The sequence below is a fragment of the Phyllostomus hastatus genome, unplaced genomic scaffold (assembly GCF_019186645.2).
Source record: "Phyllostomus hastatus isolate PE091 unplaced genomic scaffold, TTU_PhHast_1.1 phas_contig_36, whole genome shotgun sequence".
Classification (NCBI taxonomy): domain Eukaryota; kingdom Metazoa; phylum Chordata; class Mammalia; order Chiroptera; family Phyllostomidae; genus Phyllostomus; species Phyllostomus hastatus.
In genome coordinates this window covers 840,213-865,366 of record NW_025333862.1, presented here as the reverse complement: position 1 = coordinate 865,366, position 25,154 = coordinate 840,213, and the positions used below count along the sequence as shown (strand labels likewise).

Here is a 25,154-nt window from a genome sequence, read left to right as displayed (position 1 = left end):
TTATTTCCCTACACTGGAACCCTAGGTTTCATGGTCTGTCTCACTCCCCAGTTTTTCCTCCTGGTTTATTCACAAGGAAATGTGGGACCACCCACTCCATCAGCCATCACATTGCCCAGTCTGCCAGTCTCTGCCTTAGCCACCCTTGTCCTCCAGCAGCTGCCTTGCCACATGTCCTCTCCACTGTAGCTGCCTGTCTACACCCCTCCCACCAGTCTGTATGAATGTTTCTTCTTTAACTCCTTGGTTGTCAGATTTCCATACTGTTTGATTTTTTGGCAGTTTTGGTTGTGTTTTGTTTTTAAAATTGTTGTTGTCCTCCTTTTGGTTGTGTGAGGAGGCAAAGTGTACCTATCTATGCCTCCATCATTGCTGGAAGTTCCCAGGTGATTTTTAGAGTTATGTGTATTAAAACTGGAGACAGTGAAGCTAAAAGAGGGCTTAAGGTATAAAAAGCAACAGGATAGAGTCTAGGTAGTGCTCTTTGGCACCCTAGAAACATAAGAAAGAAGTAAGTCAAGGTGCAGCTGCTTTTAGGTCACTGAGAAGTAAAAGTTACAGTGACAAGAGTGGGCTAAGGTGGTGCTGTTGTTAGCTCACCAGAGGGAGAAAAAGGGGGCTTTGGGGACAGTTTCAGGGGGTAAACCTGAGATGAGCTACCACTGCCTGCTGCTCCCCTATTTGCAAGCCTCATGGGGAACCTTAGAGTTTAGGAAAAGGAAATAAAATGTTCATAACTATGCCCAAGAAGAGGCATAGTTATACTGTATAGAGAGACCTCATTGATATCTTTTGTCTCAAGGTTTTATCTCTTTTCTGTGAAGAAGCATATTATGGGAGGGTTTCAGTGGAATATTCATCAGGTTTCTTGGTGCATTTTAGCATGTTGATGCATCAGAATGAGTGTATACAGAAATTTGATGTTTTTCTTTGGTCTGATTTACTGTTTTACTTGCATCTTGGGTCTGTGTGACTCTAATTAGGCTTTTGTCATTTGTTCCCCTGACTTCATTAATTCTTGGGTTTGCCTAGCACAAATAGCATTAATTGAGTCTCTGTTCTCTACCTCCTCAATGAGGGTGATTTAAGCTATGTATTCTCTGGTTAGAGAGGAGAGGTATAAACCATTTTCTCTCATGTCTTTGGTTAAAAATGATAAGGTTTTGTGATTCACTAGCTAGCTCTAATTTGTTCAATTATTTGGACTTTTTCATTATTTTGTTTCAGTTTTCCCATTTTACTGGCCCAGGATTTTTTTTAGCTTCTCACTATCCTGTCTCAATTAAAGTGGCTACATTACTTAAAGCAGCAAAAAAATATATATTATATATTTTGCCAATTTGCCAAAAAATAGGTATAATTCTGATTCATTCACAATAGATGACTATTCCTGTGTTGGCTGTTGTTATTTTTTTTTTAATTTGACTATATAGGGGCAAAGAGGTCAGTGCCCCTGACTAGATAATCAGGTATTTCATGTTTTAAAAATGAAAAATGCAGTATGCCAGTTGAAAATTGTTGGCCTAAAGTATACAAATTTAATGCAATCCCTACAAAAATCCTGATGACATTTTTCAAAGATATAAAACAAAAAAAATCAAATTTCATGAAACCACAAAAACCCCCAAGTAACCAAAGCAATTTTAAATTTAAAAAATAACAAAACTGAAGGTATTACACTCCCTGACTTCAAATTATACTACAAAGATACAATAATCAAAATAGTATGGTGTGGGCAGAGAAACAGACATACAGACCAATGGAACAGAATTGGAAGTCCAGAAATAAACACACATATATATTGTATATATGGGCATACAATTTCTGACAATGAACCCAAAAACATTCAATGCAGAAAGGAAAGCCTCTTCAATAAATAATGTTGGGAAAATTAGAAAGTCATTTTAAAAGAATAAAACTGCACAGCTATTTGACACCATAAACAAAAATTAACCAAAAATGGATTAAAGACTTAAATGTAAGACCAGAAAAAGACACATAGAAGAGAAGATAGATACTAAACTTATAGACCTTCATTTTATACAGGCTTTTGTGAACTTGACCCCAAAGTCAAGGAAGTAAAACTAAAATAAATTAATCAAACTACCTCAAACTAAAAAAACTTCTGTGCAGAAAAAAAATCAACAAAATGGAAAACAAAATGAATGGAAGAAGATATTTATAAGCGGTACCAGTGAAAAGGGGTTGTTACCCAAATACATAAAGATATATAAGAACCCATACAAGTCAATAATAACAAAACAAACAACCCAACTTTTAAAATAAGCAGAGGATCTGAAAGGAAGATGGTGGCAAGATAGGTGGGAGTGGAGTCAACTTTCCCTTGTGCATGGGTGAAACACCTAGCTGATCTTCTGAGGAACAGAGTGAACAGCCAACAGTATCCCAGCATATATGATGATTGCAAGCCAAAACTCTAGAGGGCATTGAAAAATCAGATGGTAAGGAAAGTGCTTTGGGACAATAAGGTCTCTGGGACCAGTGTAGAGACCAGAACAGCTGCAGCCACCCAGAGCAGCTTGTACCTAATCCCAACACCCCGGGTGCTGCCATCCATGAAGGAAGCTATGGCAGTGACCCTGCCCTTCAGGGCCGACTGGCTCTCTGAGAGGAAATCAGAGATGTCCCCACAGAGGAGAGCTGCAGGGCTAAGGGAGCCAGCAATCCCCAGAAAGACTTAACTTGGTGTGAGGGCTGAACTACCCTGAAGAAATTCTAAGAGTCCCTAGCATCTAGAACAGCAAAGAGTGAGAAGGTGGTATGTGAGTTGCCTCTAATTGGTGCACCTCAAGGACAGCACAACTGGTGGACTGAAGGCATAGGCTGGGCACAGAAGGGGACTAAGTGCCCGGCAGTGAACTAAGGAACAAGGCTAGGGGCTGGGCAACTGTGAAGAGTATGGCTCACACTTGGGCCCACCCCCACAAACCCACAGGAAGTAAGAAAAGCAAAACTGATTCCCCCTCAGCCTGCTGCAGCCAGGAAGACCAGCAGAACTAGCTTGTTTAAAGCCAGCTGGAGGCTTCTTCTTCTTCTTCTTTTAAAATTCCTTCTTCCTTTCTTCCTTTTTTTAAAAAATTTAAATTACCACAAGTGAGGCAATAACACTTGGAGCTGTGAAAGGACCAGAGTTAGAACCAAAGAAGAGTCACCCCAAAAACTGAGATGGTGAGACAAAGTTCACTTTGCTATTCCAGAGAACTTGCAAGTTATTGTTATATTTGTATTATTATTATATTTTCATTATTTTTACATCTTTTATTTTATTAGTATTTTTTTATTTCTCTTCTTTCTGTCTAGTCTTCTTTGCTTGGTTAGTTAAATTGTACTGTTTGACTTGTTTCCCTTGTTCTCTCTACATAGTCTGTTTTTAATTTTCCATCTTTCACTTCACTTCTGTTCCATTAGCACACTACTCTAGGTCCTGTACATCCTATTCTTGTTATTCAGATCACATAGATTCTATTATATGATAGTTGCTCCATTACTATTATAAATAATTGCTGTTCCATACAATTCTAAATACTACACAACACCCCTCCCAGATCTTAATCCACTTCACTGTTTCCTGAACTTTATTACTGTTGTGGCTAACTCTATTCTCTCACATGCTACACCTATTTTCTACCATTTACCCTCACTTTACCTCATAATCTGACCTGTCACAAACTGACTGCTTTCTAGATCCAATTTACAATCCTTCCCCACCCAAACAAAAGCCTTCTCTTTTTTCCACCCTTTCTAAAAAGTGGCTAGTTGGGTGAAATATCATGGTTAACACCATACATATTCAAAGGATCTCCTATCTCTTCTCTATGGGTTGGTACATTAAATACCATAGAAAACTCTCCCACTGTCTTAAACCATTTTGACTTCGCCCACCAACTGATCACAAAAAAAAAAAAAATGTAGCTGGGACCTCTGAACACCACTATACCTGCTAGAAGAGGAAACCCACCAACAAAGAAAGCACCGACAGATAACAATGGAAGAAGGTGAAGGAGGGAGTGGAGGCTACACTAACCTCCTCCAAGGACTGATCTGGAAACAAAACTAAATGGTGGAGAAATTACCCAGAACAAACAACTGAAAAAGAGAGAGAGAAACCTAAAAACCTCATAGACACAGAAGAATCAGTTTCAACACAACCTGTCCACACCTGCACAACAGAATATAATATGTGGTGGATGGACTGATGCTTAGTTAACCAGCTGGAGGGAAGGACACACCAAAGAAACACTGAAACACAATCAAATCCCAAAGACAAACAAAGAGCCATCATAAATGACAGCCCAAGACCAGCAATCTCAGGAGATCAAGGAGATCAGGACATCTAGGAGACTGCTCCATGGAATCTCACAGGTCTCTTATCATAGAAGTTCACACCATACACCCAGAAAGTCAGAACAGATAAATTTAAGAAGCAGAGACTAACAAGAACAGTCTCAGAAACAATGGGAAGACAAAGAAACACTCCCCAAATGAAAGAAAAGAAGGAAGCCTCAGCAAGAATCCTATATGAAATAGAGGTAAGTCAACTATCAGATACTGAGTTCAAAGCAATGGTTATCAGGAAGCTCAATAAACTCACAGATACCTCCTACAAAACAGATATGCAAGATATGCTAAAGGGTTTGAGTTAAGAACAGGAAAAAAAAAACAATAAAAAAGAAAGGAACACACGTATGAAAAAAATGGCAATGAATAAGTACTTATCAATAATAACCTTAAATGTAAATGGATTAAATGCCCCTAATCAAAAGACATAGAATAGATGACTGGATAAGAAAACATGGCCCACACATATGCTGCCTACCAGAGACCCACCTCACAATAAGACTTACACAGACTGAAAGTGAAGGGCTAGAAACAAATATTCCAAGGAAACAGATGGGGGGGGGGAGGCTGAGGTAGCAATACTCATATCAGACAAATAGACTTCAAAACAGAGCCATAAAAAAAGATCCAGAAAAACACTTCATAATACTCAAGGAATACTCTGGTATATGGACCTTGGAAAGGTCTGGTGCTGGTTAGAGTTCAGCTGAGGGGAGATCATGTCTCTGACATTTGGAGCTTGGTGTCATTTGGACCTGGATAAGGTCATCTGGTGCCAGTTAGACTCCAGCTGAGATAAGAGAATATTTCTACTATAGGGGCTTCATGCCATTTGAAGCCTGTTGGTGTTCTCTGTGGTACTGGCTGGTGTGAGATAATGTTTCTGCCATTTGGGCTTTGTGCTGCTTGAACCTAGGAGAGTCATTTGTGGTACAGGTGGTCATCAGGTGCCAGTAAGAGTCTGGCTGGGGTGAGTGAGAATGTCTCTGCCATACCAGTTGGTGAGAGGTCACATCTCTGCCAGGAGACCAGTAGACACACTGACAGGAAAGAGAATGTCTCTAACATTGGAGCTTTGTGCCATTTGGGACCTGGGAAAGGTCGTTTGTGTGGCTGGCTGGTAACACCAGTTGGTGTGAGACTAGGCTCTAACACTAGTTCTAGTTCTCCCTTTATTTCTTTTGGCTGTTTTGTGTTTCTATTTTGAAAAGAAATTGAGGTTTCCAAGGGTTAAGTCCTCAGCATCTGATCACATCACCAGAGGCATTCAATTTGTAGACATGAATATTTGTCAAATTGTCACTTCTTGGTATCTTTACAGCAAAAAGTCTTGCAGCTAAACATCTTCTCAAAAGATAGTCTTGCAGATTTAGAGACAGTATAGTCACTACTTGAGAAGCCCACCTGCATTGTCATTTCCTAAGACTCAATGGTTTGACTGGACTAGATGGTTGAGTTGGTGAAGTATGGGTGGCTGATAAGCTTCATTTTGAGACTAATTTTATTTTTACCATTAACAGTTTGGACAGAAAAGTTCTGGAAGTGTGAAAAGGGGAGAATTATACAGTCCCTACTTTGGTTATTTAGTTGTAGCTCTGATTGTGCCTGCAAACCTTCTTGTCAATTTTGTTGCCTCCAGAATACAAGGTTGCTAACCTGTCCAGCAATTCCATCCTTTGGGCATCATGCATGCAGATTTCCAGGGAAAACCAGCTGACCTGGAACTTGCAAGATCCTTCTCCCTACTATAACCCCCTTTTGTTAAGGATCTCTGGACCAAGGGATAGGTAGGACTATGCCTTTGGCTAGCTGGAATAGTGCCAGAAGAATGAGACCTTCATCCATTTGTCCTTGTAAGGTAGTGTTCAGAGTGTTAAAAGGGGAGATAGTAATGTGTGCATCGCCCTGACAACCAGAGTGATGTGTACAAGTGCACAAAGGATTCTGGGGAACCCAGGAGGAATGAGGCAGGATGCACAGGAAATCCCTCAAAAGCAAGCTCCAGGGGGGGAGCCAGGGGAGTGTCTGAGCCCAGAGGGAGATTAGGCAGTGGCTGGGAGTAGGAGGTGGCTGGTGGTAGGAGTGGGGCAAGGAGCCCAAGGAGAAGAGGAGCAGTGAGAATGTGCAGGCTTCAAGATCGAGGCCAGAGTGGCCTGTGTGGCATACACAGGTGGCTTCTGAGAGGACAGCCAGGCCAGGGGGAGACCTGCAGTTGGGTGGACATTTCTCCAGCTTCCTAACAGCCAGGGCCTGGGTTCCTGGGCCCTGGGCCTGGAAGACGGTAGGAAGAGAGGGAAGAGGCTCAGGCTACAGGCCCCACATGGACCTGTCAAGAGCTGCAGTCCCTGAGGACCTGTCAGCAACCAGAGGAAAAGGCACATGACTATTAGGCTTTGCTTTTCAGGTAATACATACTTTGTAGTTTTAACATCTTAGTTTTTGTAAAGATTTTTTAAGAGATTTTATTTATTTTTAGAGAGGGAAGGGAAAGAGAGAGAGAGAGAGAGAGAGAGAGAGAGAGAGAGAGAGAGAGAGAGAGAGAGAGAGAGAGAGAGAGAGAGAGAGGGAGAGAGAGAGAGAGAGAAACATCAATGTGTGGTTGCTGGGGGCTGTGGCCTGCAACCTAGGCATGTGCCCTGACTGGGAATCGAACCTGAGATGCCTGGTTCACAGTCCAAGCTCAATCCACTGAGCTATGCCAGCCAGGGCAAGATTTTTGTTTTTATGTTATTTTCAGCTCTTGAATCTATGTAGTAATTGTAATAACAAACACTTAAACAGCTATTTTTGTTAGATATTTTGTTAATTAAAGAAAATCTTCCTTTCCACCAAATGCTGCCTCCAGAAGTTTTGCCTGTTGGCAGCAAGTGGTAGGACCCCTACTGGTTGGGCTTGGTAACAGAGGGGCAGACAATGTGGAAAACCCAACAAAAAGATAACCAAGTTGAGGACACTGAGCATGGTGCCAGAACCTGGGGACACTAAAATGAGTAAAATTAGATCATTTTACTGAAGAAGAAAATGACTCAATGAGTTGTGACTGGCCCAATGACATATAGGGAACAAGAGGCACAGCTCATATTCAAATTTGGGCCTGACTCCAAGGCCTGTACTCCTAAATAGCATAAATATAGCCCTCTACGTGGTCACTTTCAAAGGACCTACAATCAAGTAGGTAGAAAGAGATCCATAAGTACAGTATGTGTTTTCTTTTTATAGAAATGGGCATAGCAGGGAGAAACTCAACTATGCTGGGCAGGGAGAAGCATTATTAAAGCTTTTCAAAGACACATTCTTCAAGCTGTGTTGTGAAAGACCAGTGACTTCAGAAAGGCAAGGACTAAGGGAAAGAGTTTTCTAGGCAAAGACAACACACAAAGCAATAGTAATATAGCCAAATTCATAAATAAAAGGTAGTAATACAAATATAAATAGATTAGTAATATATTCAAATTTCTGAATCATCAAGTGAGAAAGGATATGATGGAAGATAAAGATGTCAAGGTAAACAGGAGTCAGAGTCGGGGAGAAGTATGGTTGTGATGGCCACTGAGGAGTTACCAACTGAAGAGTTTTAAGTAAGAGATGTGGTCAGATTCGCGGATAGTGACAATCATTTTGGTGGCAGTAAACTGGATGCCTTGGATGGCAAGATTGGAGGTAAAGAGATAAGGTAGAACCAAAATCAATAGTTTAGATGAGACATGTTATAGGTCAGAAATAAGGTAGTAACCTAAAAGAATTAATTCTACTATGAGCAAATAGCAGTCAAACAGCAGCTCCTTGCAGAGCTCACAGAATTAGTCACTTCCAGGAAACAGAATGCCTCAGATTCTGACAAAGGGTCTTGGAATTCAGAATCCTGAGGGTAGGATTGATTCTCAGCCCAAAAATAGAATGATCTTCCTACTTATGAACAAGGAACCCCCAATGACGACCATCTGAGGTTGGCTTCATTTTCCAAACTGGCTCTTTAACTTAATGGCTCAAAATAGTTTGCTGGTTGAGCCTCTGGAAAGTAATTTTGCCAGATCCTGGGAACAGAGAAAAATAACCAAATTCACAGAGAAAAAAAAACATAACATATATGTGAGTAAACACATGAATGTGAATTCTACTCACCCTCCACAATCTGCAGAACTGATGTAAGTAAGTTTTAGTGGTATGTTTTGACTACTGGTGTCACTACAGAGAATGGCAGAGAGAATCCACAGGGAGGCATGGCTATTTTATGTGCTCCTTGCATGGCCAGGCTTACACACAAGGACATGGAGGGAAGGTGGTCCCAGACCTAACAGAGTAGCACATTAGTCAGTTCAGAAGTATGCAAGTAGGACAAATAATTCCTCATCCCAGAAACATAAGAGTTGACATTAGCTCTTCAAACTTATGAACTTATGCTTAACTATAGTTTAATGAAATATTCTTAAATAGATCATTCTATAGCTCTTCTAGATTATAGATTATTCTAAGCTAAGAACTATATCTTATTCATTTCTATATGCTCCATACTATACACACAGTGGGTTACACATAATAGGTGCTCTGTAAATTTTCTTTTAAAAATCCTTTCATTCAGGTATGACCCACCCTGACTCCAGGAGACCATGAGCAGTTCCACCTTTGTTACTCAAGAGGACTGCAAGCAATTCAAGATGATATCTAAGCCATTGTACTCTAGGATGAGATGACCACTGACCACTGCCCAGGACACAGAAAAAGACCACAGCCTGGTCTGATGTAAGTAAGTAATCAGCTTAAGACCACCGCCCAGGGTAAGAATGCTGGAGGTTTTTTGTTTTTTTTTAATCCAGTTAACTCCACCCTGAATTTCAACAAATATATATTTTCAAGTGGTGATAATACTAGAGCTAAATTAAGAAAGACATAGGGAGAGGCTGATAAAAGCTCTATATTAGATAAAGTGGTCAGAGAAGGTCTCTCTGATGAGATGACTATTTGAGTAAAGCCCTGAACAGTTTTACCTTAAAAAAGAAAAATATTGCCCTGGCTGAGTGACTCAGTTGGTTCAAATATCATCCCATACACCAAGGGGTGGCAGATTTGATTCCAGGTCAGGGCACATGCCTGGGTTGCAGGCCAGGTCCCCAGTTGTGGGTGCCCAGTTGCGGGTGCATGAGAGGCAACCACACATTGATGTTTCTCTCCCTTTCTTTCTCCCTCCCTTCCCCTCTGCCTATAAATCAATAAATACAATCTTTTAAAAAAGAACCTTAAAGGTAAACGTACTTACCATGGGTATTATAAAGCATTCTTAAACTAAATAAGCATGGTTATTAGATTACTTATTATTCAGAAACTCACACACACACACACACACACACACACACAGTGCATTAACTCCAATAACATTATTTAGAATAGGTTGGGCAAAAAAAGATTTCTCAATTAACAGTTCAAAAATATCTCCTGTCTAGCTTAGTTAACCCACTAAGGCATATTTTTGGTTGGTTTCTTTTTTGTTTTCTTTTGTTTTATTTTTTAATGCTAAGACATATCTTCTCCAGTTGTACAGGACTCTACTTCTCACCACATATTAAAGGATCCTTCCTGATTACTATCTTCATGAGACTAACTTCTCAAAACTCAGATTTCTCACAGTACTAAATATGAAGCAGAAGAATTAAGTCAATTTGGGTTGCATCGTATTCCATAATTCTGGAGCACTTAGAATGAAAGATCTGCAAGTGATTCTAGAACAAGCAATGTGCAAAACTGCTGAGAGAATGCAGAGCCCTAAAATGAGAAGGTTAATAGACATTTCTCATAAAAAGGTGAAGGGAAGGCATGGAGGATTCTCTGTTGCTAAATCCCCTCTCAACATAGTTGTCCAAGTGAAAAAAACAGCAAGATGCAAGAAGAACTAACTTGGGTCAGGAGAAGGAAGGAAGGGAGCTTGAGAGTGGGAAGAAGAGAGTGGGAACAGCCCTGGCCGGTTGTGGGTTTGATCTCTGGTCAGGGCACACACAAGAATCAACCAATGATTGCATAAATAAGTAGAACAACAAATCCATGTTTCTCTCTCTCCCTTTCTCTTAAAAAAAAAAAAAAAGAGCACGGAACACAGAGAGATGTAAAGAGGCAAAATACTTTGGAATGAGCTGAGAGAGGCATGGGAATAAGCAGAGTAACACAAGGGAAGTCCACAGAAGAGAGCCTGATGCCATCCTGCACTGTTGCTTACCTGTATGTTTGTCCTCACTGACTGGACCCCCAGCATCTGCATGGTTTGGGGCTATTGTATCTCCAGCAATGAATTCACAGAGCCCTGGTCATAGTCAGTACCAAACATTTTGTGAAGGTACAAAAATAAGTTTTTCTCTTTCACCATGTCTCCTCCTGACTTCTATGAAATCTAGTTTAGCGTTCTCCCTCTCTCCCTCTCCCTCTCTCTCTCTCCCTCTCCCTCTCTCCCTCTCCCTCTTCCCCCCCCCCCTTTCTTTCTCCAGTCCAGTTTCTTTCATTATCCCCTCTCTGTCCTATAAATCAAGCCAGGTTTGGCCCCTCTGTAGTATTACCAAACTATGGAGGCCAGAGACAAAGTAACAGGACCGAAGGTGACCGTTTCTAACCAAGGGCTGTTCATCAAAGAGGCTGCATAGATGTGGAACCAGAAAAGAGACAATGATCAGAAGGCGGAGGGGGGGGGCGGGGGGGTAAGAAGTGAGCTGCAAGGCTGCTGAAGTGGGAGACTGAGATCTGCTTTTGCCTGCAGACATTTGCTGTGGGATTCTTTTCCTGGGACCCTTGGCATGATTCATGGGCCGGGGCAAGATGTTAAAGGTGCTCTGTCTAGAACAGCGCCAACGCCAAGAAAAGGTACACAGGAGCAGAAGAAGAATGGAGGAGGATTCGGACGCTGGATGTGAAGAATAAAGGAGTCTGTAGATGACAAGGGGTTTTATACCTGGGGAAGCCTACGGTATGGGACGAAACGAAGGTCCTTGAAAGCGAGACAGAAAGAGCGAGGTCTCACTGAAACTGAAATAACACACACACACACACAGAAGCCATACCCACGCAGCTGCCGCACACCCAATTCTTCTGTGAAGGCAACTTATCTACGACCTACTGGCCTAAAATCTTTGTCTTGGAAAAGTCTGGACTGCAACCTCCAAACCACAACACCCACAGTGCCCCAAGCGCTGACGGAGAAACCCAGCCTTTTTCAATCTCCATTAGCCAATGAGCTTCAATTTCCTCTGCCCCGGAAAGGCCACTGACGCTGTGGGCGTTTCCGGTCCCTCCTACAGTTTGATCCTGGGGACTCCGAAGGTGCGGTGCTCAAGCTAGACGGTAAGACATCGGTCCTTGGCAAGAGTTCCACTAAGGAAACGTGGATTGGTCAGGCGGATGTAAAGCCAACCCACTCCTATCAGGTCCTTCCCCTGATTGTCCGTGGTCGGACCTGCTCTTGAGCACTGCCTCTAGCATCGGGCGGCCCTCGGACTTTCCCTATCACTTCACTTCCCATCTCTTGGGGCGCAAGTCCCATCTTTGGCACACGAGCATTTTGCTACATTCTGTGAGTGAACCTCTGCCGTGAACACGTGCTCAACTTGAGAAAGGCCCAGATAGCTGATCACCACGTTCTAGTTTACATTATTATGTTCAAGGCCATTACTATTTTGAGTAATGTCCTTTTAACAAACCAGCTGTGGGGAATTGGGCAAATCACTTAAACATCAGGACTTGAGATGACACTGTGAAACTGGAATGACACTTGAGGTGCAGCCTGCCTCCTCAAATTGCTGGGAGGGTTGTGTGATAACGGTACTGCTGGTACCCACAGCGGGCAGCAGCCACCCTAAGCACAAAGCCCCAGAGAACCAAATGGCTCACCTGGGCATTGGTCCAATAACTAATGAACTGAGTGTCGGGAAATGGAAACAGGACAGCATTTCTGGGTTGGCTGAAAAGCAAAGCTCTGTTGGCCTTTTCCTCTATCAGCAATTCCTGATCGTTCTCTTCCTAAATACCTTTCAATCTGACCACTTTCCTCCATCCCTACTGCCATTCACAAATCGTCTCGCGTAAATGGTTTCCCTGTCTTCACCCCACCCCCCCCATTGTTAGTTTATTCTAAAATGCAAATTTTATTATTAAAACATAGTTTTTCTTTGCCCCCAAATAAAGTACACCTTAACAAGTCTTCCATTACTTGGCCTCTTCCCACTCCTCCAACGTTCCCTCACTATGTTACAATCATCTTCAAATACTATCTGTTCTTTTACCACACCAGGTTGCCTCTTACTTCAAGGGCTTTTAACAAATAGAAACAACTTGATGAACATTCTGTACTCTTGTCAACAAAATTTTGACATGGTTTGAACCAGTATCTTCCGCCACACCCTATCAGTGCTCCCCAACTGACACATTCTGTAGCTTTCTGTTCTCTTAGTTATTAAAAGTCCAAACTAGTGTAAACTGAAGGCCATTGGAGTCAGTTCAGTACCAACAGGAATCCCCAATTTGGGGTGTGATTAAGAAGGAAACTTTATTCAGTGCAAACAGCTCAATTGTGATACAGCATGGCTGTGAAAATAGCAGGGCTGTGGAACAGTTCAGCTGTGATACAGGACAGCTGTGAAAATAGCACTGTTAGGAGTACCTGGGGCCAGGCTACTTCTCTGACTGGATAGCTCTGCTGTGCTCCTCATTGATCTGCTCTGCTCTTCTTTGTGCCAGTCTAGCCTACTGTGCCTTGTGTTTGTCTGCTCCATCTGCTCTAGCAAGATATCTTTGGTGTTTCAGTTCTAGTCAGGGAAATGCAGTCTTCTGTCTGCAATGGAAAGGGAAAGTACACTTTCAGAGCCAAAACAGGGCTGACTTGTATAGACAGAGGTCCCTGACCAAACTGGTCCCTGATTGGTCCATCCTCATACAAGTAGGACTCCAAATCCTTGCAGTTTCATTGGTCCGAAAGGCACTGTCTTAATTTGTCAAATGGATCTGCTCTGATTGGGCATTGAAGAAGCTGATGGGGATATAGCTGCCCAACTCCAGCTGAATGGGGAAATCATCAGTCCTATTGGTAAAAATAGGATTTCAGGAACTCGTTAATAAGGGCTGGTTAAGATGGCAGAAACATAGTATAGGCAGGCAGTTCAGTGCAGAGGCAGTTTTGTGCAGGTTTTTTTCCTGAAGTGCATTTTGCATGAGAGGTCCCTGTGTAGGAATGGCTGCTAGAGTCTGTTTTGTCTGAGTCCAGTTAAGCCACCAGGAGCCCATCTTGGTAACTGTCTTCTTTCTCAGGATCCACACTAGTACAGTCCACTTTAAACTTCAGTCTTACATCAAGCTTTAAAGTCCTCTTTTCCCCTCTGCACCAGCCAGGCTTCAGCTGTAGAACTTTGTTTAGGGAACTGGTGCGTTCTGTCTTTTCATAGAAATAACATTCTCTTTCCCTAATTTAAAATACTTCTTGTGTTGGGACCTAGAGGAACAATTGGGATGGGTACAGGAAGATGATCAAAAACTCCTTTTACTAACTGGGCATGTCATTACAGTGACCTGTTCATTGTCTGCACCTTAGATTAAGACTAACTGATCATAGATAACTTTCAGTTGGAAGATGCCCAAGTGTTAGTTCTTGTGGGCACATGGGTTAGTGTCCTTGGAGCTCTCCCCATTGCACAATTCTCTGATGGGAAATCTGCTCCAACTTACTTGCTTCCTCAAGCCCTCCTATCTTTTTCTTGACAGTGTAACTAGGCTTCCCTGACTGCCAGTTTGCTTGGGAGGAGAATTAGCAAAATGGTTCAAACACTGTTGATTTCCACAGTGTATTTGACTTACAGGAAGTTCACATATCCTTGCTAAATCAGGTTGTTGCAGTGATAGCCCTTTCCTTGTCAACCCTCTCTCCATACTCCAATGATCAGATCATGGAGAACAGATCAGTAAGGTTATCAGCAGATACCCAAGCACGAACTGAGATGTCAGTCTCTCCTTGCCAAGCAACCAATTTTTATGAGTGATTCTCTTGGAGACCCCTCACTTGGAGGTGAGGACAAAATGCACGGCACTTGATCCCTTGACTGGTGACAGACACATCAATTCCCTTTCTGTTTTTACCTCCATACTATCTTCTATTTTTCATGGAGGCAGAAAATGGGGTATGGTTTTGGGTAGTAGAACTGACTTGCCACCTCTTGATGGTACCTCTCAGTTTGGTGTCCTAACTGATGATTCCAGGGCACCAAATGAGTTCCACCTAACATCCTGCAAAACAAATGTCTTCTTTGCTCAGAACACTTTGTCACACACCTTGACACCTCTTTTTTTTCCCCTTTTTCTGTGTGTAGTTCTTCCTCATCTTTTAGGTATCAATGTAGATGTCATTACTACCAGGAAGAAACCCTAACCCTGCCAGGCCTAAGACAGGAGACTGATCTATGACTTCTAAAGCTCTTGTTGCCTCCCTCATCATAGCACTTACCACATTATGTTCTAAATCAAGGGTCTCCAACCCCCAGGCCACAGATTGGTACCTGTCCATGGCCTGTTAGGAGCCAGGCCACACAGCAGGAGGTAAGGTTGAATGTAATGCACTTGATTCATCCTGAAACCACCCCTCCCCCAAACCCCCAGCCCATGGAAAAATGGTCTTCCATGAAAATGGTCCCTGGTGCCAAAAAGCTTGGGAACTGCTGTTCTAAATGACCCTTGATAGTCTGCCTTCCCCTATGAGATGAAGCCCCACAAGGACTGAAATAGTGTCAATTTCGCTCATCTCTGTACATGTAGTACCTCAAGCACAGAAAGCACTTAGTATTTGTTGGCTAAATACATAAACACATCATTCTATGTCTTTAGGGGAAAGTCTGTGTGATTTGAAAAAGCCTAGGGTCCTGCTGAAATTGCCACTGTTGCTGCTTCCTCCAATACCCTGAGAACTATTGAGCTTTACATATTAGATGAGGCCAGCAGAACACCTTTGAAATGTCTAAAGTACTGTATTAGAATCTGTACTTTTATAAATTAGTTTTATTTGAACAACCTACCCTGTAAGCATATGCAAAATGTGCAAAGAAGAAATAATGAGATAACCAAAAATGGGATATTACCCTAAACCTTTTGATCCAGTCTTCACAAGCCCAGAACCCTTTCTATATTGATTAAAAGTTTGACTCTGTCCAGAAGGAGCTCCCTTTCCACTATTTGACTGGAATTTAAAGGAAATTATGGCTTCCACTGCTTCACGAGAACCTCTGCATGTGTTCAACACTGTGCTATTGGCAGATCTAGAAGGGCTTTGGGAGCTTTAATGTATGTCTGGCTGGGACCCTTCAGGTTTGTGGAGACAGGATGGAAGATGAACAGCTTCCTCAAAGTAAGCATAGGTAGATTTCCTAGAAGCTAGAGCAATTCCTCCTTTTCTCTCCTACTCCACACCCCCCTATGAAGCAGAAAGGAAGAATTGTTACCATAGGCTTTAGGAAAAATCTCTCTTGGGCTTCAGAGTCCTGAGATAAAAGGATATTGTTCCCAGGAAGCAGTTCCAGAAAGAAGATTCTTCCATATCCCCTGCCCTAAATTGTCTTTTTGTCTCCTTTAAAATGGAGTAGCATTTTTGTCTGAAGAACCAAGTTCCTATATTAACTAAAACATGAATTTACCCAGAATATCACATTCACTTGTTCATCCATCAAATACATTTATTGGGCAATATTTATATGCAAGTTTCTACACTGAAGACATAATTCCTTCTTTCCAGTTACAACCTACAGAGGGGGAGGAAGCATTAAGTACTATGATCGAATTATGCACTTATAGCCTGGAGATTGTGGAGGTCAGGGTCCTAAGGAAAATAAAACTGGCTTAGACTGAATGTAGAAACTGACTGAGTAGAGAAGGGGGAGGGGAGAGATAAAGGATTGCAGGCAAAGTGAACACCAGGTATAGAGGCTAGGAGATAACAGAAGCAAACCCTTGCTGTGTTCTGAGTATATGCTGGAAACCATTCTAAGAACTTGACAAGTACCTCCATATTTGCTTCTCACAACAACCCTTTGAAATATGTACTATAATAAACCACATTTTATCTTTAGATGAAGACACTGAGGCATGGAGAAGTTAAGTAAATATATTGAACAAAATCACAATTCACATACTAAACGATGAAGCCAAGACTCAAATTAGGAAGTTTGAGTTCAGAGCCTCTGCCCTGCACCACTTTGCTACCAACTTGAGGACAATGTAAGCTGTCTTTCGTAAAGGAATGTAAAATGCATAAGAAAGCATCATAGGAAAAGAGAATAGACAGGTAGCTGTGGAAGCACAACATGAATGAAGAGTTTATACAGTATACCGTCTGGTGGCATTTGGACTTTATCTTAAAGTAGCAGGGACAAAAATGATGTTTTTTTTTTTTTTTTAGTGAAGTGGTCTGATTTATTTATGTATATTACTCTGTTAATATTGAGTAGGAAAAATTGTAAGGAAATAAACTACTAGAGTTAAGAAGACCAACTGATAAACTATTGCTGAGATCCAGACAAGAACTGCTAAGGACCAAGAAATTAAAGTTTGAAATAAGGTAGAAGCTATGGGGATAAGGAGGAGGGGGTGGCTGTGAGGGTTATTTCAGAAGTGGAATTGACAGTATATTGAAACTCCCTGCTGTATATATTACAGGGAGTCATAAAGAGCAATCTAGCATGGCTCCCAGGCTTCTTATTTTGGAGACAGGGAATAGAGAAGAAGCCAACTTGAATGGGAAGATAATTAGGATGAGTATGAATGTGAGGGAGCATAAAGGAATCTATTCAGTCCAGAGCTCCACCAGAGACTCCTCAGTACCCTAACATGAGTTAGGGGGAATCAATGAACCCTAGCTCCAAGGGAAGATCAGAATAGGGAATGAGAGGAGAAAATAAAACATAAGGGATTGAGCAGTCCATTCTATTTGGGGAGATGAAATCAATATACCTGAAATAAGGAGTCATAAAACACACAGGCAAGAATGCTAATCGGTATGAAGTTTCTTTTTTTTTCTTCTTTTTTAAGAAAAGGTCTTATTTTTTTTAAGATTTTATTTATTTATTTTTAGAGAGGGAAGGTAGGGAGAAAGAGAGAGAAAAACATCAATATGCAGTTGCTGGGGGTCATGGCCTGCAACCCAGGCATGTACCCTGACTGGGAATCGAACCTGCGACACTTTGGTTCTCAGCCCGCGCTCAATCCACTGAGCTACGCCAGCCAGGTGGTATGACGTTTCTTTTGAGGGGAGATGAAAATATTCTTAAATTAGGTTGTGATGATTTGAACAACCTATGAATATACTGAAATAATAATAATGGAACTAGAACTGTACACTTTATTTTATTTTTTTTAGATTTATTTATTTTTGAAGAGAGGGGAAGAGAAAGAGAGGGAGAAAAACATCAATGTGTGGTTGCCTCTCATGTGCCCTTCATTGGAAACCTGGCCTGAAACCTAGGCATGTGCCCTGATTGGGAATCAAACCAGTGACCCTTTGCTTCACAGTCTGGCACTCAATCCACTGAACCACACCAGCCTGGGCTAGAACTGTACACTTTAAATGTGTGAATTATATGGTATGTAAATTATATCAATAAAAATATTTTTTAAATACCACACATTTTAGTGGAATAGGAGAGAAGAGACCATAATTCTAGTTTTTTACTTCTCATGCCAATAACTGTGAAATTGGTCATTTTCCTTTTTTATGCCTTAATATCCTCATCTGTTAGATAAATGAGCTGGACTGGATGCTCTGTAAGGTCCCTATATTAGTTTTCTGGGGCTGCTGTAACGAATTATCACAAACTTGTAGTTTTAAAACAAATTTATTTTCTCACAGTTTTGGAGGCCAGAATCCAAAATCAGGCTGTTGTCAGTCAATACCATGCTCCCTCCAAAGGCTCTAGGGGAGAATTCATTCCTTGTCTTTTCCAGCTTTTTGTGGCTATGTTTGTTACTTGGCTTGTGGCCACATCTTTCTCTGCTCTATCTTCACATCTTTTTCTTCTCTGTGTGTCCCTCTTCCTCTCACTTAAAAGGATATAAGTGATTATATTTAAGACCCACTCAATCTAGGATAAGCTCCTCCTCTTCAGACCCTTAACTTAATTATATCTTTTGCTGTACAAGGTAACATTCTTGTGTTACCTTGATATTGATATCTTGGGCAGGATGGGAGTGGGGTGGGGTAATTCATTTACAAATCTTTGCAAGTTTATAAGTGACTTGGAAGAAAAAAATTGAACTGCTTTATATTCTCCAGACACTCCCTCTTAACTTTCCTTCCCTTTCATCCTAGTTCTTATTCAAAGTAACAGCATTTGTATGTTTATCAGCTAATTTTAGTCCCATAAAAAACTAAATTTGGTATTATCACTGTAATTCCAATTTTTGATGAGTAAATGGAAGCTCAGAGAGATTAAGTGACCTAACCAATCATGAGTGTTGGAAAGTTTGAGTGCTGTACTCCAATATAAGTCCTTGCACTCCAAATCCCATGGTTTCCATTCTGCTATCACCTGCCTGAATCTTGGTACAGCGCATAGAAATTCCAGACAAGAATGAACTAGACACACGTGGAATAAATTCAGTTCTCATTCTTCCTGCTAAGCACAAATAAAAATCCTGGTCATTTTATATAAAACCAACATAAGAAGACTCTGGAAGGTGGGAAGAAGACAGACTAGGGACCTTGAAACCCAAGGATTGACATGACAGTGAATTCCCTGGGTTTTCTTTTTGCCTCATATAACTATGACTGGGTGCTAGAGAAGCAATCCAGAAATGCCAATGGTCATAGACAAAATGAAGTCCCAAGAAAAGCTTGCTCACTTTCTCTGTTCTAAGGACAAGGGAAAAGTCAATTCAGCAAAACAGAAGATTTTTGGACAACTGACCTACTCTAGTCAAATACCATGGGAAAAATCATGGCCCCACTCCTACCCCTATAAGTAAAGATCAGTGGAGACCCTAGGCTTCCACCCTTGTCCAGCTGTAACAAGGTGTTCCTCACCCCTGTAGTATTAGAGAAGAGAGAGGGAAATTAGGACTTTCATCTTTGCCTAGAAGTAATGAGCTCCCCATCAAGAGGTAAAAAGGAACCCCACCTCTTCCCTGCCAGAGTGTCAGAGGAGGACACATGGGGGGTCTGAAATTCTCATCATGGGTTGACAAAGGAGGCTGAGTGGATAACTTGGACCCTCACCTCTGTCTGGCATTTGTGAGATAAACCCCATCCATTCCTCTGTGCTGCCCACCTCCCACCCCTGCTACAACTGGCATATGCCAGAAGAATCCTGCTAAAACAGAAGATCTAAATAAGATCTAGAGTCTCATAAAACCCAAATTGTTCAGCACTCAATCAAAATCACACACGTCATACCAAGAACCAGGAAAATCTCAAGTAAAAAAAAGACAATTAGCAGATACCAACACAAAGATGATACAGATATTTATTTTATAATAAATATCTGTATAATAATTATTTTATAATTATTTTAAATGATCATTAAAACATTTACATTAGCAATTATGAATATACTTGAAACAAATAAATAGAAAATGTTAGTGAAGAAATTGAAGATAATAAAGAACCAAATGGACATTTTAGAACTGGAAAATACAATTACCAAAATTTTTTAGAAACTCAATAAATGGGCTCAACAGCAGGATGGAAGTGACAAGAAAAAATTCAGTGAACTTGAAGAAAGAACAATATAAATGACCCAAGCTGAACAACAATTAAATGGGTAAATAAAATAGTCTTTCCTTTTCCTCTTGTGTTTTCTAAGTTGATAGTTGAGACAAAAACAATAACATTGACTGTAAATTTTAATGGATATAGAGGAAATACTTAATAAAATTATGTTATAAATGGAGGGTAATGGGACTACAAGGGAGATAGGTTTTCTACACTTGTCCCAACTGGTACAATGTAGACACCAGTAGATCATGTTGATGGAATCATTGTGTATCTTGAATTCAGAGGTGGTTATAAGAGCCTACATGTACAGTGAATTACCATAGAACTATACACACACACACGTATATTCCAACATTTGTCTACTGGGTGCAAGGTACATGGGACCTCTGTATTATCTTTACAACTTCCTATATATCTAAAAGTATTTGAATTTTGGAATACAAGCTGCATTTCCTTGTGTACACACAGCCTAACATAGTGGAATGAGGAAAAAATAAATAAAAATGTAGCCCTGCCCAAATAAAAAAGGTTAAAATTATTTCAAAATAAAAAGTAAGAAACAAAGTATTGAAGGGGCATCTTCACAGGACAGTAGTTTCTGGACCAGAACCTTTTGTGCATACCTAGTCTTAGCCTCAAGTGTCATCACAAAACCTCAGAAGCCCAACCCACCCCCAGCAGTTTTGCCAATTGAACTATTATCTCAGGACTGTGTTTGCATTGGAAGCAGTTCATTCTTGATGAGAAAACCTCTTTGGTCCGCTCACTTATATCCAAAGGAAAGTGGCCCCCTGTAAGCAACAGGTGTGTGGCCACATCTCCATACCCATTCCTGTGATATAACAAAGAGCAAATCTTGTTTTCTTGGTTATGTGGGCAGTCTGCTTAAACCACATAATCTCAGCTGTTTCTTTTTTTTTTTTTTTAAGAAAGCTGTGTCTTCCCCATAAGTTCCAGCTTTTTGTGGGGGCAAGGGTACACTCACCACAGCCATATCTGATTCTGCTTACCTAGTAAAAGTTCTTTGTTTCTTTGCACTCTTGATGACTCTGGTCACTCTACTCATCCTGGTCTGTAAAGTAACCATAGACAAGGGCAACAAGAACAGAGAGCCAGACTCAAGAAAAGAGCCAATACTGCTGGCATGAAGGTGTACAGTTCTTGGTGGAGACAATGTTGAGGTGAGGATCTAGAGACCTAAGAGGCAGAACATTCTTGGCACCATCTTAGAGCCTAGAGCCCAAGAAGGAAGAGCTGCTTTAGTTATCCAATTCCCCCAATGTCAGATGCTTCCCCCAGGCCTCATTTTCCCTTTCAACCACTTCCTCCATTAAAATTCACATTCATCCTGCTGTTCTTTGGCTTTTCCAGGATCCTCAAGTTTGAATGTCTTTTCTCTGTGCATCTTCTAGAATAAAGTTAGAAATGACTCTTGATTTCTGAATTAACAGATGAACAAATGTGGGGAATTAAAAATTGATTACAATGCTCAAATTTTTCTTTTTAAATTGGACATGTGTTGACTCTGGGATATTGAAATTATTGGGAGCTTATGACACCTCAAACTATTAAAAAGCTATACTAAAAGCTCAGTTCCAGAAGAATCTTGAAATGGAACAGCTCATGTACCCTGAATTCTAGCTTAAAAAAGAAATCCCTTCTGTTCACCTAATTCTGGAAATAAAGAGTATTACCTCTCAAAAAATTATTTAAAGCACCAACTTTGTGGGTTGGTAATTTTAAAAATATTTTCTAAAATGATTATTTTTTTATCTTTACTGAGTTTGTAACAAGTTAACTCCCTTTTTAAAATGAAATCCAAATTAAAGAGACAAAAATTTGAAAATCCATACTCTTATCCAACTAGGCTTGCTTTACCCTAAGGAGCATTTGACCATTTGTCTGGAAGGAGTTAGTATTTTTCTAGGAGAAAAATGTCTATGTTCAACCCTATTATTAACTTTTCCTCCTAGAAACATCCTATCAGGTGTTTCTTTGTCTTCCTCTAACATGTATTTGACTCTGGAGTGTCAAGCCAAGAGCCCCTCTCTAAGAATAAACTCCCTCCCCCACCCCAGTATCTTGGCTGCATACTTTACATTTCAACCCATGGGTCTTTTATTCACTTCTAATTTAACCCACAGAAATTTCCACCTTGGTTACTTAGTGCTGAGGAGAGGATAGTGTTGCTACCAAACTCAAAGGGAGCCCATCTCCCCTTCACTCATGCCTGCCTCAAGTGCCTGATTGTGATGGTGTTAGTGTTTATGGTTGATTAGCTTCCACAGAAACACATCACAGGTAGCTGGCAATGGGACTGAAAGCCTCATGGCCAAGGACAACATATCCTTCTCCCCTGGCAGTGTGTGCCCCTTTATCTAAGGCTGGCCGGCTAGCATTTCCCTTGAGCTGACCATCACACCCCTTCTCAGTCCAGTGTGCTTGCTTGAAAAGTAGGGAATGGGGTGGGTGAAGTGGGGAACGGTGGTGTATTGGCATGAGTGAGTATGGTTTCAAAGCATCTTTGCTGAGTTCCGCAAAAGACCTGTGCATGCCTCAGAGTTGGCTGAAAAATCCTCAGAACTTCTAACACATTCCAGATCTTTCTCTCCTATCTTGCAAATGTCCGTATCCATCAAACATGTTTACTGTGCTCTTGCTATATGATAGGCTCTGTCCTGGGTGCTGGAAATGCAACAGAAAGGGGTACATCTCCTCTCTCCTAGAGCCTATAATATGGCATAATGAGAGACAGATGCCAATTGAACATCACATAGATGAATACAGAAAAGTGCTCTGAAAAAAAAATTTTGGCTGTATGATGGTATATATCAAATGAACCTAAAAAGGGCTTGCCTAAGGAAGTCATGCTTGGGCTGAGAGTTGAGGAACCATGGAAGTTCAACAGGTGAAGAGTGGGGACAGAAGGACAGGCATTCTAGATAGAGATTAATTAGTAATGGGCAAAGGCTTGTAATGGAAGGAGTTTGTAGTATGAATGGGATAGAAAGACAGTGGTTCTGGAACACAGACTGTGAACATGAGAATGGAACAACATGAAGCTAAAGACATTGGTAGGGCTGGATCTCACAAGATCCTGGTGGACAGTACTAATTGGAGATGGTGATGTAGATGTGCTGGAGGCAGTCTCCAAGGTGCCTCCTGGATAAGACATCCCTTTGTTTGATAACTAAGTCTCCAGACCTGGCGATTCCCAGTGACTCTCAGTCACTCTTCACCTATTTTCTTCTACCCTTCAGGATCTCCTCACTTTCCAGGCTCTTCACACACCCCAAATCTACGTTTTATCCTTATTTGCAACTAACAGAGACAAAACAAACCAACCAGACTGCATTGTAAGTGTATGGCCACCTGATGGTAGCAAAGGGTCAGAAAACCTAGTCTTTATTGTGACTACAAAGCAAAAGGAATCCTTCCTTGCTTCTTTACACACTTAAAAGCTGGATAGTTCACCCATAAAGGGTTATAATCATGTCATTTAATATAATGAGAATCTGTTATCCAGAAGATCTCCTGGGCTGGAAATTTTATAATGTTTACAGCATGGACTATATATTGAGCATCAATTATATGCTGGCTCTTCACATACAGTATCTCTCTTCTGTCTAAGTACCATATGAAAAAGGACACTATTCTTCCCACAGATGGGAAGTTGAGGCTCAAAGGCTCAAATAGAGGGGCTGATTATCTGCCCAAAGTCTCATAGCAGAGCCAGCTTATCTCCCCTCTTCCATGCTACCTCCAGCATTCGTTGTGGAATAAGACATCCCCTGCTTTGAGGCAGCTCTTTCCCTAACAGAAATCTCTTTCCTCTAAATGTCACTAGTATGAGTTTGTGTTCTCTCATGACTGAGGTGCCCTGAGTCCACCTCTTTTGCCTCCTCCTCTGGCTTCTCCTGGCACCTTCAGAGAGATCTGTCTGCAGCTCCATGTCTTGCATCTGTAGGGATCAAGCCAACAAGTACCAACCACCATAACCCATCCAGTGGGTAACAGTGACCAGAGGAAAAAGGCAATGAAAAAGAATAAGATACTGCTCCCTCCTTCAGGGAGCCTCTGGTCTAGATGTGGCTGAGGGGCCAATAACAATGCCAGGTGATTTCTGAAAAAAGCCAAGAATGAAGTACATTTTGAAGTCTGACAGGCCCCTCTGGATTACATTAATCAGGTATGGCTTTCTGAAGCAGGTGAGATGTTAGAAACAGACAGCCTAGCCCTGGCCTGTGTGGCTCAGTTGGTTTGGGATTGTCCCACAGATCAAAAGGTCGTGGGTTTGATTCTTGGTTAATGTACATGGTTGGGTTGTGGGTTTGATCCCTAGTTGGGGTGCATGCAAGAGGCAACTGACTGATATTTCTTTCTCACATCAATGATTCTCTTCCTCCCTCCCTTTTCCTCTTTATAGAATCAATTTTTAAAGAAAAGAAACAGCCTAGATTTAGGATGGGAATGGAGCACATGTCAGACATGACAAGGGACATCCACTCAAAGGAGTGAAGGAACTTGCTCAAGGTCTCAGAGTGAGTCCATACAACCAGACCCTGAGTCTCAGACTTGCATTGTTTCAGCTGTGTGACTCCAGAAGACTATAGCTGTGAAGGAGTTCCCTTCCCCTCAACTACCAGGACCATTATGTGGGCAGTTCCACTGCCAAAGACTTTGCATGGCCCAGTTTACCTAGCAGGCTAAAGGAAAGCCAAGAGGGCTTCTGGATCCCACTGCTTCATACACAATAAATGGCAGCTTTTTTCTGGTTCCAGTTGAATGGTGAACCAGCCTTCCTCTTCAGCCTAAAGGAGCTGCCACCATTTTTCTGAGCCTGGCTCCCTCCTACCACCCAGACAAACTCTCCCAAGCAAAGTTTGTTTTCTCACAGCTATGTGCATTGGTGAGTCACACAGCCATCATGGTGGCTAGAAGCACAGCCATAGCACAGCTGGGGTTGGAGGAGCAGAGCTCAACAAAGGGATGTTGTGTTCACCTCAACAGCTGAAGGGAAATGAAAAAAGTGAACACAGTGGGGTGAAAACTACCTAGGAACAGAATCAAGGGCCCTGAGAAT

General features: G+C 41.4%; 1 protein-coding gene across 1 annotated transcript; it reads left to right on the top strand.

Annotated features, from left to right (window-relative positions):
* Positions 1 to 11,139: 11,139 nt before the first annotated feature.
* SMIM42 (small integral membrane protein 42) lies at positions 11,140 to 21,365 on the top strand. Its single transcript, XM_045841392.1, is given in 3 exon segments — positions 11,140 to 11,199; positions 11,634 to 11,735; positions 21,001 to 21,365. Coding segments are annotated over 3 exon segments (381 nt in total). The 3' UTR covers positions 21,220 to 21,365.
* Positions 21,366 to 25,154: the final 3,789 nt, after the last annotated feature.